The following is a 19,677-nucleotide window of genomic DNA, read 5'->3' on the forward strand; positions in this document are numbered from 1 at the left end:
GTGTGTGTGTGTGTGTGTGTGTGTGTGCCACAAGGTACATAAATCACGACAATGTGCATTTGGCCTGTGAGGCTACTGTACCGTCTGCGGACAGTACCATAACTCTCCCTTCATTCATTTCCAAATGGCAACGCATCTTCTTTGATATCATTTTGCACACTTGCTGTCTCTGGCTGCACTCGTTTAAGGACAACCCTGCCGTTTAGATCGGCACTTTATTTGCTTAGACTGAAGATAGTCAAACTTGACTCTGCAAACTTTCTCTTGCCATCATTCTTTTATAATTAATTTAGCTAGAGCAAATAAAGTGCCACCAAGCATGAAGAGTAACAATGTAGTACAAAGGTACATGGTAGACACATTAGACACAGGTACTATTAGTTTTGATTGCGGTCAGCATGATTAATTTCCTTTAAATGGGTCTTGCCTGTGATGCTGCAGAGCAAGCGCAGGCAGGGTGCGGCGTCGCCCCGGTGCCCAGTAGGGTGGCCCTCGGCCGACCGGGGTGGGACGGGGATGGTCATGGTGATTGGCTTGTGGAACTTCCTCCTCCGTGGCTCCACGGTGACGATGGGGCTGAAGGTGGCCCTGTTGCCGAGCACCGCCCTCACCATGTCATCTGGCACAGGCTGGGCCTGAGAGGGGAGGAGAATGAAAGAGGGATGTTGACTGACTCGTTAATAGCTATTCAAAGAATGGATGTCCAGTTTTCCACATGTGGAGGAAACTCAATTAGTTCTGTTATTTATTTTTACCAAAATAATTATCTCTCAGGTAAAGAGAGAAGAGGAGAGGTGAGGTGAAAATGAGGCATGTCTCATTAGATAATGGAGTGGATTGATGATAATGGTCAAACAAAAACAAAAAAATAAATCAGACTATCACCTCCTAGACAACGTTAACTTGCCATTAATGGCCATGGCCAGCCTGTGAATTCAGTCATCTAATATGCATGACGTATGACTGCGAATTTGGGGAAGGTTTCACCTGTATCAGAGCCTTAATGACGAGCTGTCCATTATAAGATTAAAGAATAATATTTCAAGTATAAAATACCTCAGACCCTCTTCTAGAGACTACTCACTCCTGAGGAGCCACACCATAACAACCAATGCACTGTTCTGCAGTACCTGCAAGCCGACGCGGATCTTCTTGGTGAGCGCCCCCTGTGGGAAGGAGGCCTGCACCATGGGCACAGTGGTGCTGGACAGCGTTCCTCCATCAGGACCCATGTGGTTAGACTCCTGCTTGATCCGTGACACCACCGCAAAATACTGGGGGAAATCCCTGGTGACAATACGGCAGATTCGCTTCTTTTCCAGGTCAGCAGGGCTGTCCAGCTCTGGAACACAGAGGAGGTTATTAAGGAAGGACTGGTAAATACAAGTAATGCTTCTGGAAACACACAGACATAGGAATTAACAAAGCGCTGATTTAATATTTGAGTCATTATAATACTGATGCCAGATAAACCCAGTGGACAACAATGGTGGACATTGTAAACAAAGTGGAAATGCAAATTTGGAACTGAAGACTGAAGAGGAGGAGAAAATATACAAAGTAGGGTGATACTGATGACATCACGCATACGACCAAATCAGTTGAGCTGTTCCTGAGAGCAATTTCCAAAACAGCCATTATGATGTGAAAGCCTGATTGTTCAAAATTGCGTATTTGTGGGGATAGAAAACACATAGGGGAGCCCAAAAAACACATAAATGTTTGAAAAAGTATGTTATAGGTTCTTTAACTGAAGAAAAAGATGCAATGTAGAAAACTGAGATGCATCGTAGAAATGAATTGTTAACAGGTTAATCTAATCGAATTATGGTATAGATTCACACACCTCAGTGGTCTAGCTCATGTCCACACAATTTTTTTTATTTTATATATATGTTTTATGGAGGGACAGACAGTAGGCTGACAGGAAATGGGGAGAGAGATTGGGGGAAGACATGCAGTAAAGGTCGTTGGGATCGGGAGTCGAACCCGCGGCACACTGCCAGACTGGATTACCAGCCAAGGTGCCTGGACCGCTGAGCCATGGCCCAGGCCCAAACCTTTTTTTAATAGATGTGTCTGAGAGCAATGCACTGAATCAAAGTATGTGCATGTGAACACACTCGACCAATACACTGTTTCTGAAAGTGTGTAACGCTCTTCATTCCACTATTAGTGGTAAGGTTGAGTCATGCTATGCAATGTGCCTCTTGTCCTTACCTTCATCCATGCCACCGAGCAGGTCGTCGAAGTCATCTGTCCTGGCGTCAGATTGGTGCTCTTTCCACGTGTCGCCGTTCTCGCTCCTCAGCACAATGAGCTCTCTCTCCTTCCCACGCATGGAGCCAAAGTGAGGGATCTCGACAATCACTGGGCTGTAAGGGGAACACAAATGAACCGCATTATGAGGCAGTGTGAGTTAAATGGCCTGCACCAAAATTACGCAGTTGGTTACTCCCGAAGCAATCACCAGGCATTCTCTGGTGAAGTGCGCTAATAGTGCATTTTAATTGCATTGGTTGATGCATTGCTGTTATTTCACTTGGAGGATTTTGTGTAATAAAAATGTAACAACAATAATATAGCTATGTTTTATAATAATTATTATAATATAATGCAGCTATAATCCTCTCACAGTTGGAACTGGCAATGTCAATCGACCTTTATTTAACCCATTTTGACCTGAGATCAGATTCTAATAATGTCTTCTACATCCTGACAGTTTTCTGAAAAAGCTATGTTTCTGTCAGTCGTTCTTCGATTTTTCAAAAATAGCAGACCTACAACCTACGAGCTTGTAGATCTGCTATTTTTCAATAGCTAAAGCATAACATAATGCTAACACCAAAAGGGGTCCCCGCCCAAAATGGGTTAACTGGCAGTGGCCACCAAAAACGTTCAAAGCAGCAAAAAGGAGCCAGGGACCTACCCGAGGAACTGGGCCCCGGCGGGCCCCACCTCCACCAGCCGGCTGACCAGCCCCTCTCCCTCCACCATGGGAGGCGGGTAGGCCAGCTTGTGCCTCTTGGCCAGGCGGCAGGTGATCCGCGTGGGCGCGGTGCACTTCCTGGGTGGAATGATGATGCGCATGCCGTTGTGCCGGCTGCCTCGCATGGAGCCGCCGCGGGCGTCCACCATGAAGCTGACCAGGAACCTGACCGCAGGAGGGAGGGGAAAGAAGAAAGTCAACAAGGAGAGAACGTAACGGCAGAGAGACGTGAAAGACAAAGAGAGAAAGCCATACCACAGATACGAGTGAGGAGGATGAATCCCATGCTGTGATCACCGTACACCAAAACAAAAAGTAGGGAGAAAACAAAAATAGAGAGAAATAAAAGAGAGAGAGAGAGGGAGAGAGAGAGAGAGAGAGAGAGAGAGAAAGAGAGATTTGGAGGAAAAGAGAAGACGCTTTGAGCTCTGAAACCACAGTTCTCACCTTTACCTGCCTCCATTTCGGACTATAAGTCACTGTTTGAAATTAAACTCAACTAATTTGGGGATTCTTGTGACGTTGTATAAGAGAAATTGCGTCGAGGTCTGCGGCGTAAAGGTGAGATTACTGTCAGAGATTCAGTCCCTCTAAAGCAGTGTTCAGTGATCAAATATTAAACACCTTCACAAATGTCTCACCCAAGCTAAGGACTTCATTATAGCCAACACAATGAGAGCCAGGATGTGTGTTTAATATGTGTCATGTTCCATTCTACAATTTCTGTGTTAATCCCCTGGGATTGGCACCAAGGTGAGTGGGGACTGGGGATGTGGCGGGGGTGTAAACACAGCAAAGAAGCATTTATACAAAGTTGTGTTTACAGGCAGTCATTATGAACCATAATGATTATCACTTTACCAGACCGCTCCATCCCTTGTAGTTTGCCAGTAGTTTCACAAATAAAAGACACTAAACCGATGGCTCATTAAGTCAAGGTGTAATTAAGAGCTGCTATGTGTAATAACCCTGAATGTCAGAAGCTGTACATAATGTCGTGACATCAGTTACTGTAACTCCAGAACGAACATAGAATGTTTGCGTTGTGCTGTATACATTTTTGTATACATTTTCATATGGTGCATTTAGGTGAAATTCCTGTTAAGTTTTCAAGATGGAGGACAGATTTGGATGAGGATGTGCTCTGAGAGAGAGACAGAGAGCGAGAGAAAGATGGCACATCATTGAGAGAAATCCACACACGCACATGGAAGACTACGACTACCACCACTTCCACTACTAGCTACTGTAGGCAGTGCAAATGAGACACCAGACCACACGGATGGCACGGGCAGAGAAGGAAGAAAGATAGGGAGTGGGGTGAGAGGGAAGCGCAGTGGAGCGGAGTGGAGTGGAGTGGAGTAGAGGAGAGAGTGACATCACTGCGACATCAAGGAGTTAAACCAGCGGACTCGAGTCATCACCTGGAGTCATACTGAGGAAGCGGGGAGGACAAGCTGCAAAAATAAACACATGGGAGACAATGCAGGAGGCATAACCCAAACAGTTGTAGTCGTAGTATCAACGCTTCATAATCACTCAGGGATCTGTTCAACAGAAACCAAACGTTTTAAATTAAATCGACATTTTAAAAAGAACGGGGTGAGAACTGAGGGAAAGGGAAAACTCAAGTTACACAGGGAGGAAAAGAGATCACAAAAAAGAATAATGGGTCAAATAAGGAACACAAATAAAAAGGGACGAGACAGATCCATGATTCTCTTTTATCATTCAGTATTTTACCAAGTGCCACAAGAAATATTGCATGATCACCCTTACAAAGACAGTAGTGTCCAATTGAAAACGTTATGATGGTCATTATCTTAAAATTCTAATTAGATTAACTTGAGAGCAGGACTTTTGTTTTTTATCAGTTTAACCAAATGAACTACAGTACATGAGTTACAGTGTTGTATCAACTGTAACACTGCATGTGCAAGGTAGACCGCACATTCTCATATACAGTACATTTATAATAACAAAGAGGGGGTTGTGTCTGAACTGGACCATGCATTATGACTTATGATATGACATATGTTTGGGGGGTTTTTTTACAGGTGGACCTCATCTGTTATGTATGTGTTATAATATACTGTATACACTCAAACGCATCATGACAGAACAACTCATAAAAATGGTGATCAAGAAGTGGTTCGGACACGTGGACTGGACATACAGGTGCATCCAATGATCATAATGGTTATTATGTGTACACAGTAATGTCATAAGTGTTCATTTATAAACTGGTAACATTTGCACATACTTAGAGTTAAAGCCGCATAAAATGTTATTTACCCAATCTGTATGGTAGAGCATGTTAATACAATATAACTAGCACATCAGCGGTGATTGGAGGTGGTTTCCCTTCTGCTCTTCTTTTGAGAACATTTTGACCACTGTGGTCGGGTACTTGGATCATGACGCAAGTCACGCAACCCATATAACATTATATTATAACCACATAACATTATATATAACCATATAACATTTTCTGCTATTTTGTGTTTACCTCAAAACACGTCTTTTGTTACTACTCCTTCAGATTTGGTCCAAAATGCCTACAAATCGGTACACGTTATCTCTGAGGTCGGGACACCTACCCGACAAGGAGAGGCATCGCGTGAAGCTCAAAGCACAATATATCCCGTGCGCCAAACGGGCTTACCGTCTTAGCTCAGTGGTAGTACGCCCGGGTTCGAATATCAGGTAAGACTCAGGTAAATGTTACAAAATAGATGAATACTGATGGTTCTATTGTGCACTGTGTGTGTGTGTGCGTGCGTGCATGTGTTAGAGCAAACTCTCCAGCTGTCGTAACTTACCCAGAGTGGACGGGGCTGGACACAGTGTTGTGGACGCTGTGGTCCATGGTGTCTGGAGTCCAGCTGTAGCGCCTCATGCACTCTGAGCTGTAGTCCCTGGTCACAGCCAGGTGCTGCGAGTGGGAGGTGACATGATAAAAGATGACAAAAGGGGAGGATGACAAAAAAATTAGAAAATGGAGGAAGCAGGTAAAATAAAAAAGAAACAGGGGTGAGTTGAGTGAATCGTTGCTAGGACATTAAAGTGAACTATGATGTCACTCTTTTACTTCATGGCATCTACGTGAGGTTTTATTCTGAGATAAACCATGAAGACCTGATAATATTTATGGCACCTTTGTCACATACTGTACTTCCACAAAATATGGCACGGGTGTCGACCTCAGGACACACAGATGATATCTAAAAGCCCAAACCACACCAAAAGGATCGAGTTGGGACAAAACGTTATTTCAGATCAACCACACCAATGCAACTCCTTGCAACTCAATGAGGTGTGGTTTACCTTAAAAAAAACGTTTTGTCCCGACCCGACCCTTTGGTGTGGTTTGGGCTTTAGTCAAATACATATCTGACGCTTACAAAGCAGCAGCCTCAAAATGAAACATGCACGCATAAAGATGGACTACTAAAGTGGGCTGTACTTGTATCCTACATAATTATTTATTTGCGATGGAAAAAACACAAACGAAAATGTATTATGGGAAACGCAGGGACTCTGAAAGTATGGCCTGGGAAAAGGGACGTTGTTTACCATGCAACGACCAGTGGCCGATGAATGATGGCGTGCCGTGCACCCAAGACTAAAAAACAAACAAATATACCAAGACAGAAACCCAGACAGATGGAAGATGAACCAGCGAGCCGGGGGCGTGTGAATACTGAAGAAAAGAGGAAGTCCTCCATCAATACTGTGTACCTTATTAAGAGGGTCAACCAAGTAGGAAATGTCCTTACAGACACTCTGAAGCTTAAGGAAAAGGAGAGATAGTTGACAATTCGTCAAAAGTTCTTTCTCTAATAATGCTATGGTATTTCCATCCAGGGACACATACTGTAACTCCTCTCTATAGAATGTTATACTTTGTATGAAGTTCGCATATCAGAAAAAAAACTAAAGCAATCCTGATCACTGTATTTTTACATATGTCTATGTAAACCAAAACCGTCATAGGAGCCCAAAAAATGATTATTTAAGAGGTTACAGTTCTCCGTTTAACTCCTGTCCTGAAACCTTCCCACCAAAACAGGCTGGAGGACAAGCTCTGCAGTGCACACTGCACAGTGGTTTTCCATGAGAAAGCAAAGCCCCCCCCCCCCCCCCCCCCTAGGCACTCAGGCTTGAATAAACTCTCAGTGAAGGTGTTATACACTTGCCATCAGCACTTTAACAAGAGCAATGCCGTCTGCACGGTATGACCTTGACACAAGACATGTACAGTACCCCTTCCCTCGTCTAAAGCAACCGTCGTTTACCTAGTGCCTTGAGAGCGAGACTGAACAGACAGGGGTCTGTTCAGTCTCGACAGGGGTAGACAGACGTCACATGGTTTGAAAGGGAAACGTTTGAAATACAAATCAGGTTAAGAATGACAGAGACAAGGTGAGACAAAACTCAGTAGGAGCGTGAAGGGCAGAGAATAAAAGTGAAAGAAAAGGTAGGGAATGTCGGAGGGCGGTCAAGAGCAAAGACACAAGGGGGACAGAGTTGATGATGAAAGACAACAGAAAGGGAGGGGCTCACCGTGTCCTTGGTGGGCGCTAGGATCTCCTCGATCATCATGCTGTCCCGTGTGAAGGAGGTCCGGTTGAGGGTGTTGGACCTATCCGAACTGAATGAGCGGAGGCTATAGTTACCACGCAACGCAGGCGGGCGACAACAAGCGAGGGGGGGGAACAGAACACAAAAACAAACACAAAAAGCAAAAAGGTATCCATTAACTAACATGCAACCTCCAGGGAACCCATGTAGGTCTTTGATTGGCTGGACGCAGAGAGCATCCGAAAGAGCAGAGAGTTATAGGTTATAGGTGTTGCTTATTCAGAGAAGGAAATGAGAGTGAGGTCAGCTTTGTTTGCGATACGTGACAGAGAAAGAGAGAAAGTAATAAAGAGGCCGAGGGCAGATCAAAGGGAGAGCAGAGAAGAGTTGTTGTGATACTGGGGCGTTTCGCGAACGCAGATGCAAATTGCAATATGGCTTGTCGAAAGTACTGACGTGTACAGTGAGAGAGTGAGACTGTACACTGTACAGTCTTTGTACGCGAATCATACGTTCAGCGAGAGGTATCTGAAGTTCTGAACATCTCAGATGAATGGCTAATATTAGAGCTAGGTTTTGACAAGCTTCAAAACATACCTTATCTGTTCCTGTCTCTCCTGCTGCAGTCTGCTTTATGACGGTGCAGTGGCATCTGCCTGTTTTGTTGTGGACTCGCTACCGCTCTCTGAAGCTGAATGCAGAACTGTAGATTTCTCTCCTGTTTTTTTGTGTTTCAATTTGTGTGCGCGTGTGCACACACGTGCACGCTCACCCCCCTTTCTCTTCTCTACAATGCCATAGTTAACCCATTTTGACCCGAGATCAGATTCTAAAAATGTCTTCTACATCCTGACAGTTTTCTGAAAAAGCTATGTTTCTGTCACTCGTTCTTCGATTTTTCAAAAATAGCTAAAGCATAACATAATGCTAACACCAAAAGGGGTTCCCGCCCCAAAAAGGATTAACCTGTGAATTTCAGTAAATACGTGAACGACGACGCACATCATTTTAGCCTACTTTTTTTTGCGGAGCGTGTCCGAGGACGGATACCCACATACGTACACACGTGCATGCGCATGGGTGCCGCGCATGTGTATGCAGGGAGTGAACTAGTGAGCGAGGGGGAGAAAGTGCAAAGCTCAGCACATTTGAGTGGGCACCCTATTCAGCACAGAGAGAGAAGCCCTTTATTCAGCACAGCACTGCCTACCCTGCTGTCGAAGTTACCAAGCAACTCTAGTCTGCATGGCCTGAATGGACCCGGTGGCATGACAGCGTTCACCCCCGTCTGCCCCTCCAACTGTGTTTGTTTGTTCTTCAGAGCTTCCTTCTTTTTCTCATTCCATCCATCCTCCTCTCCCCTATTTATCCCTCTTCATTTGCCTTTTCATGCTCCCTCTCTATTAGCTCTGAAAGATTGTTTTCCTCTCAAGTCTTTCCTTTCTCTCACCCTTTTCACCCTCTGCTATTTGCTATTATTAAGTCTGTTCACAAGTTTAAAGTCTCTTTCTGTTTCTGAAACCTATTCTGAGCACTCCACTTTAATTCCAGATTATCGCCCAGCCTTGCTTCTCCTTCCTCATTGTATTGCTCTCTCTTTCCTTTCTCCTCCCTGGTAGAGTTCAATTTCCATCTGCTGTATATTTCCGCAGTATCTATTTTTTTTTAGATACCGTACATAGTACATGTTTGTTTTCACAGTGGATTTGATTGAAGTTCTGTTTCCTATGACTCCCTGCCTCTCTCGCTCTCACTCTCTTTCACTATCACTCACTCACCCAATTGCTCCCTGTCTTTCTTCTCCCTCCCTCTCTCTCTTTGCTGGTCCATTTATTTGACTGTTGATCAATCTGCCAAACCTCTACTCTGTTTGCTGTGCCATACATACACACAGTTACTGTGTCCTATGGTACATTATAGCTTAGGCTATATTTCTAGGAACATGTCTGTGTGGTCTCAAATGTGTGTGTGTGTGTGTGTGTGTGTGTGTGTGTGTGTGTGTGTGTGTGTGTGTGTGTGTGTGTGTGTGTGGGGGTGCTATTGGTTAAGTCTGTCCTTTGTCAAAGCGACCCATGGTTTATGTGGGGTCTTTGTAAGCGCCTGACCAAAACTCACAGGCATTAAGGTTGTATAAGGTCTGCATAATATTACTGTGCATTGTCCTGTATCTTCAGGAACACTGGGGCCATCTTCAATAACAAATCAGACTGTAATGTATACCCCATGCACTACAGCAAGATGAAGGTATCATTGGTGAATTTACCAATGATACCTGGAAGTTAATTCATCATAGATCCCTGGAAGTTACATTGCGTGGCACTTCCAAATAATGATACCACAGGGAAGATGCCACTCCAAACCAACACCGTACAAAAACGTTAGGGAGGTTAATTAACACAACACAACTCAAAGTGAAGACAAGCCTGTTATTTCTCATTATACAACAAAACAAAAGTCATTTCCACAGAGACTAATCCTCTGTTGCAAAACCCTGCATAGAACAAAAACTTGTTTTCCGCGTTTGCAAATATGATGACTCTGGTTTGAGGGATGAGAAAATAAGGTAAAAGGGTGATCGGCTAAAGCAGAACATCAACTATCTCCAAATGAAATGTAAGAACGACAGACACGCGGATGGCAGAGAAATAACACAGGACGTTGACATACTGTACAGTACGTATTTGCGCACAGGGACATTGTGGTTGAGGGTACAGGGGGTTATGGGTTTAGGGTCAGTAAAATCCTCACTGTTAATATATCCATTTCTAACTCCAAGAGTGTTCAAGTGTAACCAAATGGACACTGCGGGTCTATTTTGTTACATTTGTACACTCTGAGAGTAAGGATCTTACTGTGAAGGCGTTACAGGAGAGAGACTCCATACAGCACTGTTTCCCAAACAATGGGTCGGGACCCAATTTTGGGTCGCGGACCCATTTTAATGATATCTCTTTTTGTAAATTATTATTCCAAAAGATCTTCAAAATGTTTAAATAGTCAAACATTTCAATATTAACAATAATAAAGTCAAAAGAATTTTCAAAAGAATTTCACAAATAACCCCCAGATATTTTATATACTCCGAAATAGCAGATCTACAAAGTCACAGCGTGTCACAATGAGCTTGTAGATCGGCTATGTTCACTAATTTGGGTCCCGGAGACACATCCAATTTCTTTCTTTTGGGTCTGGAACTAAAACGTTTGGGAACCACTGCCATACAGGACTAACATGGCCAACTACTACAACTACCACTTAACTACAACTACTACTCTTTTCTTACCTGATCCTAGGGCTAGAATGAGGGACGGAGAGAGAGAGAGAGAGTGCAAGGAAAAGAACAAGAAAAGAGCAAAATAGAGGACAGTGAAAAGCAAAGCAAGTTTTGAAGACAATAAAAGCAAAGAGATGCTGTGGTGTTTCTTTTTTCTCTCTCTATATATGACATTGATGCTGCACCTTTGCATGGTTGCACTCCCAGACTAGGCACAGGTGTGCGCGCGTGACCGCGACGTGTCTGAGGCCTAGTTCCAACAGCAAACCATGCAATGCCGATGTCATAAACAGAAAGGTAAGGCAAAAAAAAGCAGTTGCTCAGCATCGTGCAAAGGAAATATCCTCAGTGTTGATTTAACTTTGATATAAAGGACCAAATCAAAATGGAGGACCCAGTCAATTTTTACACTTGATAAATTAACACTGAGGTTATGACTCAGTGACTTGATTCAATGATCAATACAATATTTCGCTGCAAAAATACACAATAGATTTAAACAACATTCTTACAAAGACAGAGATGTCAGCAATTTCGGTGCAGTGTTCTTGAAAATTACAATAACATTATACCAACAACAATATTCTTCTTCTGACAGATTAGGAGGAGAGAAATAATGATTAGGAACTTATACGGCTACATGACACTCGTTATAAATGTTTATAATTATGCATAACAACATAAAACAAAGACACCTTATAACTGACTGTTATGGTAGCTATAACAGTCAGTTATATTGTTTTTGAATAAACATTGTTAAACTCTAATACCTCCCGATTCCCATGCTGTGTGCTATACTCCTGTTTTCACTCTACAATAAATATCTTCTCAGAAAACAGCCGATCAACAAGCTCTTGTGAGCTTGTTGATGTTCTATTTGTTAGACCCTGAATAGGGAGTGGTTAATAATAGCAAGCACACACACACACACACACACACACACACACACACACACACACACACAGACTAGGGAAGACTAGGGAAAAATACTCACAGATAAGCAACTTGTAGCTGATAATTATCAGTCAGCTGACACAACATTTGAGCATTGCCAAACAGCGTAGTAACCGGTAAAATGGTTTGAAAAGTTACAATTCCGTTCAAAACAGGTATGGCGTAACTGACCTGCCCAGTGCCCACCCACGGGGATTCATCAATAACTGAACTGCCCAGTGCCCACCCACAGGGATTCATCAATAACTGGTCTTTGGTGGAAGCTCACTGTGTGTTTGTTTTTCTTCTGGTGTTTGCCATGGACTAGCTGCTGCTGCTAGCTGTTTCCTGTCAATTTCACTGCCATTGTTTCCACCCGGCCAAGCATCGCTGTGCATCAGCCAGCTGTCAGAGCGGGCCACAATACACAGCCCACAATGTGCTCGGGCCGCACAATCCAACATGGGCCCATCATGATGCGCTTTCATTGCAGATTTCCAATTTTCCACTGTGTGGAACAACTATAGCTAAGCCAATATAGCGAACGGCCAAGTACACAGTAAAATCCTGAGTGTTCATTTAACTCTGAGAGTGTACAAATGTGACCAATTGTAGATACACTCACAGAGTTACAAAAATGAACACAGAGGATGTTACTGTATGTATACAGCTGTCCACATAAAAGCCTGCCTGTGTTTGAACAAAAGGCAGAGAACAGTGGCAATTATATAGTTCAAATTATTAGGAGTATAATAGGCTGGGTGTCCTGTATTAACCGGTGGCCAATTTGTAATCTTCTGAGACTTTTAATTAGGCCACACAAAGTGCTGAATCATTTTGACAGGTTTAACCATTAAATGGCAACTTCCCGGGCACTGTCTGGTGCCTCTGGCTCTTTGCATGTGTGTAATAACTATATGTGTAAATAGTAGGTGTACGTGGCTACTGGCTTTGCATGATTTGGGGTTTAAGTGCCTGTGTGTGTGTGTGTGTGTGTGTGTGTGTGTGTGTGTGTGTGTGTGTGTGTGTGTGTGTGTGTGTGTTTCAATAAATGATACAATAAAAAACAGTATATGCCATTACAGAATGGTATAGGCCTATATGACAAAAAGTCACAGCAGCAAGCCTTGGCAAACAAAACAAGACAGTAAAATCTTCTCTGTTATCCAAACTAAAATTATTTAACTGTGACGAAAGCACAAAACTCAATAACTCCATGGGCGACACAAAGCCACATTACTATCACCAGGCACATGTTGTCATGACAGGTTATTATAGACCATAAATGTCCACACTGCACCAAAAGCACGTGTTGTTTTCACATGAATCATCTCTCCATCATCATCATCATCATCATCATCAAAGTGAACAGGGTCCTACCTGGCTGAGCGGGCTCCTATGCTAAAGCCCATGTATCCCTCCTGGGGAAGTGAGTCATCTCCCAGTTCCTTGAGGTCCTGAGGCCGCAGGTATTTGTCCGTGTCGCCCGTCATTGCATCCTCACCTGGAGGAGGATGGAAATCATCATACAATCCCCACGTTAGCCTGACACTGCGTGAGGCGATCCAGAGAAAGAGGTACAGTGTGCTGTTGGATGCGGCACTTCAATCAAGAAAAAAAAAAGAAGAAAGGCATTTAAAAGAAAAACACCAACCCTGCATTAACCTTCCCTTTATTTATTCCCTTCGAGGAGGCCTGTGAGAATTCAGTTTAGCATCAGTCTACATAATATCACCAGACCAAACACGCCTGCATTGCTCACTGCAACTTTTCTTTCTATTCGTCTGACCGTGGCATGACAACAACATAGCCCTTGAGCTCATGCACCGCTGACTGAAATGAGGTATTTTTAGAGCCTAGAAATTATTCAGTGTGTAGGAACAAAACTGCGATCATATAGACATGCACAGCAGCATCTTTGCGGTAGACCAGCTCTGCTGTAAAACAAAACGCAGTTCCTCTAGCATCTCAACAGAGGCCAACAAAAAAACACACACACACCACGGGGAGCTTTTAAAGAATGGACGAAAAGCACTTGAACGCACAGCAAACACACTGCACCGCACCTCGATCGGCGGACCGGTGGACTATGACACGCCGATCAATGAAGCCGCCGGAGCGGCGAGAGCGTTTCTCCTTTTCCCTCATGTTGTCCGAGCTTGTGTGTGTGTGCGTGCGTGTGTGTGTGTGTGTGCGCAGCGATGCTGCCTGCAACACTTCGCTCCTTGGCTCCTTCACTGCAGCCCCTCCCCCTCGACGGTGCCCGCTACCTCGGATACTGCCGCAACTCTGTCTCTACTCCTCCGAGTCCGGACTGGAAACATTGAAGCCAGTGATGATGTCGACGCGCCGCTGCTACATACAATGTATCTATGTCATATCACCGTGACCGTCCCAGTCAAACAAACGTTACGTCACGGTCCGAAAACGGCTTTAAGCTTACAACCTCCCGCACTGGCACGCCACGCCAGTGAGTAAGGATTTTTACAGCTGATGCAGCACTGGGCTATAACGTCACGGCAAGCCTCTCTTGCTTAGCTCTCTCTCTCTCTCTCTCTCTCTCTCTCTCTCTCTCTCTCTCTCTCTCTCTCTCTCTCTCTCTCTCTCTCTCCCTCCCTCCCTCACATCTTTCCCCGGCCGTCTGTCTCTCTCCCTCTTTCTGCCTCTCTCTCTCTCTCTCTCTCTCTCTCTCTCTCTCGCTGCTTCTCCCTCCTCCCTCTCTTTTAGTTCGATTCACAGTGCCCTTTCAAAAACAACACTCTTATTCGCTGCCAAAGAACAAACTTACCTATGGCTAATGCAGCGGCCATATCGATTTAATTTCCAATTCACTGACCACTGCTGCACTGCAATAAACCACAGCACTGTTTTATCCCCCTAAATCCCCACCAAAAATATGTCCAAACAGTGGCGTGGGTATTACACAGCAGCCCATTCAGTCCGTAATTGTGTTGTTGATGATAAAAGTTTCCCCTCTGTCGACTAGACGTCACGTAGGCGATCAATTAACCATGCAGCCCACAGACTGTCTGTAATATAACTCTATCCGTGGGCTACTGCTGGACTTGGAGATACGAGTACTATATAGTATAATAAAATAGGAACGGGTGTCTCTGCCTTCTCCCTTCTGCCGCAAAAGTCGAATTATGCGGACTTTTCAGACGCCTCGCAGCAAAACAGCGCATTGCCGCACAGGAAAAAGTTTAAGTCCAAGGCAATGCAGCCACCTGACGAGGTTAATAATTCCTTGTGTAGGCGGCTCAACGAAAGCTCGTCCCATACGATCCCATTGGATTCTTAGAAACGCCCGAAGATCTTGGAGAATCCCAGCTGATTCCGACTTGCACTTCCACTTCCAATACTAAAGCACCAGTTGAAATGGCATCAACGCCGACCCGTGCGGCAGACAGGACTGGATCAGGAGAGGATCGCACTGTCTGGACTGGAAGTAGCCTACTAAGTAGCCTATTTTGTGGCTCTTGGGTGAGCGCGCGGTAATCTGATAGTCATAGTCCTAAATGTAAACAAATGCCTCCTCGAAGGCAAGAGAGACTAACTGGAATGGATTGAGCAGAGAGTGAAGGGACAGAGAGAGAGAGGGACAAAACCCTCCTTATGACTGAGGACAGCTGTGGGCTTGAACCCTCCTCCTGTACTTTTTCTCTCTAGTGACAGTCTGTGGGGTGATGATAAGGATTGGGAATTTGGCTGGGGGAATAGTGTGTGAATTTATTTATGATCTTTTTTTTTAAATTAAAATTACATTTTGGTACCACATTCACTATTATTATTTATTTGGGTAAAGTATATTAACCATCTAGTTGCTGTGTTCTTATACAAATATAGCCCCATGTGGCATCATTTACCATTTTTAAATGGACTGTCTAAAGTCAGCCGCCATACAAGAGCACCTGTTGCAATCATCGACTGTAAAAAAAATAGGGTGACTGGGAGACTGGTGCAACAACAACACCGTTATAGGTGAAGGCGCGCTCTACTCAGGGAGTCAAGTTGATATAGTCTCTGTAGCTGATGGGTGCAGATTCTTGAAGATCAATGGAAAATCATGAAAGCACAAAGCAGCAGCAGCAGTCCACCTAGAGAAACGAACGCACTTCGGCACGAAGGCCTTCCTCTGTGTTTCAAACTCGGAATGCTGAGGAAGGAACGCTGCTGCTTGTGCTTTCATGAAATAAAGAAACTCAAACTTTATACAAGAGAGTGTGGATATTCCATTTTTCCATAGACTGGTGCAACACACAGGTCCACACAGAGTAGTTCCGGAGCAACGGATTGTATGGGGTCTTTCCCTAATGGGACTGAGCCAGGGTAGCTACTGGGACGTAAGTCGGGACTTGATCACCCAGGCTGGGTCACCTGAGTGAGGGGTATGATGTTGCGATACACCACTGAGGATACGTCCCAGGTGCATCCATGCAATGTTTTTATTTTTAATTAATTAACTGTGCCCCTGTACCTTTTGCAATTACGTAGGTAATTAATTATTGTAATAACCTTCTACCAATACTAGGGATGAAAACATCATGCACCATTGTAAACAACATCCACTATGTTGTGCTTGGAGATTAGGCAGGGGCGCTACACACAGCTATTATAAGTACAGTAGAACAACAAGGATTGAAGTAGAGATCTAAAAATGGTGGCCTGCCAGGAGGTGGTGTGATCTATAGAAAGCGTGAGATCAGCCGTCAGCGTGTCAAGGTTACAAGGTTACACACACATCTTGACACAGAGTGACCTGTCATGATGGGGTGGGGGGGGGGGGGGGGGGGGGGGGTGTCTGGTGGCTCAGCCAGTTAGCACACACACACACACACACACACACACACACACACACACACTAGCCGTAAAGACCAAGAGTTTGAATCCGACTCCTGGTCTCTCCTCTCTTCGCCCTTGGGTTTCCTGTCTCTACTCTCTCCTATAGCTAAGAAATAAAGCTTATGCAGAAAAAGAGAAGAGAGAGTGAGCTGTCACGATTCCCCTCATCCGCTCCTGTACCTGCAGACTAATGGGATTGGCCACCAAACATTATGGGATTAAATTACACATAGAAACCCCCTACAAGCCGTTCCTCGCACATGCATGCGTGTAGTGTAGGCAAACAAGACAAAGACGTACATGGCTATGCATAATGTGCACAGGGTTGCACTCACTTGACTTGCAGAGACACAAATATGTGCACGGGTGCATGTGCACATACATACATAAACGCTCACTTTCACACACAAACATACTGTACATACAGGCAAACAACAGATTCAGGCTTGTATGCAACAGCTATCTCAGCCCATTCTTGTGTTACTACTATTGGGCAAGGTGTTATTGCTCAGTGTTATGAGTGCTGGATATCAATAACCCCATGACATGACATGAGTGATCACTGAGTGAGCAATAACACAATTTGCTGCACATGAGGCTGTGTGCACACACCCTGGTTTAGAATCCGCCATAATGACCATACAATCACAGATTTCCCTTCCTTAGATCTATGGCCATATAGTGCAAAGTCATCCGTTCTCCACTGACAGGCGTGTCTGTGTGTTTGTATGTATAGCGTGTGTGTGTGTGTGTGTGTGTGTGTGTGTGTGTGTGTGTGTGTGTGTGTGTGTGTGTGTGTGTGTGTGTGTGTGTGTGTGTGTGTGAGTGTGTGTGTAACCTGTTGAGTCTAGCCATATCGCCTGACATAGAAACTCCACACCTGAGCCCATGGTCCCCTGAGCAACAGTGCATGAACAAGCTCATCAATTTTACAGGCCTGTCCACTCTGGTTCCAAAACAAAGGATGAGGGGGCCTGAATTTATCAGCATGTGACCTGTGCCACACAGTAAAATCCTGAGTGTTAATTCAACTGTTACTGTAATAATTACAGGTCTAATTGTATACCTGCAGAGTTCAATTAACATATTTTACTGTGCATAAACTGATAAGTAATACCCAATGTGAATTAACAGATTTTACTATGCATAAACTCCAAATGTGCTACAAATTGATTAATTGGTTAATTGTCTATTAAGTTAACATTTCATCAAATGTAAATAAGGCTCTAGGGAAGAAATATTTTGGAGTACGATTACTGTGCCCTAGTTTTCCATGTGTCATTAAGACTCATTATTAACTGTTGTCAAACAGAGTTTGAGCTCTGAGCTCAAGTTATAGGAATAGTAGCATACGTTACATAACTGAAAAGTGCTTGATGAGCACAGTTATGTAGTTTATTATGCTGCTTATGGTGTTGACAATGATGAGAAACTAAAAAAAGTTCCAGTGGTTTAAGCACATTTTAATTTTGAGTGGAAATGAAAATGAGATCGAGAATTTGTAAATGAAAGCAGGTCACTTGGTGCAGTTTGTCAGCTAGCATGACTGGATTTTTGTATGACCAGCCAAAATTCAAAACAACCTCACACGTTCTCTGACATGTTCTCTGAGAAAATGAGAACTGTACACTTTCTTGCTGGCAAGCCACAAAAGCCAAGAAAACTCAAATGGAATAGAATATCTGTGTGGTGCAAGACATAGAAGGACAATACGTTTAGACCAAGTTTTGGGAATAATAGTGCCTTGAATTGCATAACTATTAACTAACATTCCATTATCAAGAAATAGTGTGTGCAGCTTAGAGCGAGAGAGAGTGTGCGTATATTCTGGCTGGGGGTGTGTATACTATAGAGTGACTTTGGCAGGCAACTTCCTTTAAAGTGTAAAACAGTAAAGCAGAGGAGGATAGCATGACAGTGGCACGATGGTTAGCTCTCCGACAACAGGAAGCAGGTGACGGCTGGGCGGACAGTGGTATGTGAGTGGGAAACAAACAACAAAGATGGCGTAAGGAAGCATACGGGTGGGAAATACCTTCGTCAACACCTGACATACACTCCTCATTGAGAATTTCAGGCATATTCGCCCGAACTGTGTGATTTGAATACACATAGGGTTAAAAATGCAAAATGGTCAATAACACAACACGTGGCACACAATCACATATGGCATTCACTAGTAGTGTATGGAGGTCATGCACTCAATTAACACCAAACACAAGTCAAGCTAATTTCACTGTTAGCACTCTGAATGGCGTGGCTGATTACAGTATATGAAGGGAGTTCTGAAATTGTGCTCGTACCTTCGTCATCAGACATGTCGAGGAACTCGTTCATGGTCTCTGGGACGTTGATTTTATGTTTTTCAGTCGCAGTCTGTGCACAGGAAAAGCAGATGGACAAATGAGTATAGCAGATCATGACACAACAACACAACACCGCCCCTGTCACTGCTGAGGGAAGTACATTCATACCGAATCCATAAAGATACAAAAATATAAAAACATTTCCAATCCAAAACCACAGGGGGTTAACGTGTTGATGTTATCCCCCCCACGTGTACATGTTATTTCCACATATGACATTCCTGACATGATTTATCTCTTGGAAAATCATAAAGGCCCAATATAATGTTAATAACAGTTACAGTCATGGTTGCCTTGCAAAACGACTTCAACCCAACCAACTTGATATGACCAATGCAGGTCCCACAGAGCAGGAACCATTCAGCAGAGATGTGAAGGGACAGCCGAGGCCAACATGAATAATATATGTATCACAGTCACAAACGGGTACAAGAGGAGGAACGTTGTCTTAAAGATACAGAGACAGCATGATCCTTGTTCAATGCTGCAGATCCTTCCAGTGACTCTCTCCTTCTGTTTGTTAATTATGCCACCTCCTTACCTTCCTACAGTCTCTACCCTCTCCCATCTTCTTCTGGCTTCCATACACGTGAATGAATCAGGTCACTGTCAGTGATCTAGGGCTATTTGAGGAGAAACCTCAAACCAAATCCTGGCATGTCACTCATAGACAACATCCCACACGTGAC

At 43.9% G+C, this 19,677-nt stretch overlaps 1 protein-coding gene across 4 annotated transcripts in view; it reads right to left on the reverse strand.

Annotated features, from left to right (window-relative positions):
* Positions 1-19,677, reverse strand: part of LOC308328203 (ankyrin-3-like) — a gene marked incomplete at its 5' end in the record, with an annotated part of 141,456 nt that overhangs the window by 29,835 nt on the left and 91,944 nt on the right. For 2 of the 4 annotated variants that reach the window (XM_080781944.1, XM_080781942.1), the window contains 10 exons: positions 428-635; positions 1,131-1,342; positions 2,221-2,375; positions 2,930-3,154; positions 4,414-4,446; positions 5,812-5,924; positions 7,556-7,658; positions 13,161-13,284; positions 18,658-18,714; positions 18,926-18,998. In XM_080781944.1, coding sequence (XP_080638070.1) covers positions 428-635; positions 1,131-1,342; positions 2,221-2,375; positions 2,930-3,154; positions 4,414-4,446; positions 5,812-5,924; positions 7,556-7,658; positions 13,161-13,284; positions 18,658-18,714; positions 18,926-18,998 — 1,303 coding nt within the window. Of the gene's footprint in view, positions 1-427; positions 636-1,130; positions 1,343-2,220; positions 2,376-2,929; positions 3,155-4,413; positions 4,447-5,811; positions 5,925-6,730; positions 6,782-7,555; positions 7,659-10,856; positions 10,869-13,160; positions 13,285-18,657; positions 18,715-18,925; positions 18,999-19,677 lie in introns of all 4 variants that reach the window. The other 2 variants (XM_080781941.1, XM_080781943.1) reach the window with 2 other exon arrangements.

This window comes from Protomyctophum bolini, assembly GCF_963924005.1.
Source record: "Protomyctophum bolini genome assembly, chromosome: 14".
NCBI lineage: Eukaryota > Metazoa > Chordata > Actinopteri > Myctophiformes > Myctophidae > Protomyctophum > Protomyctophum bolini.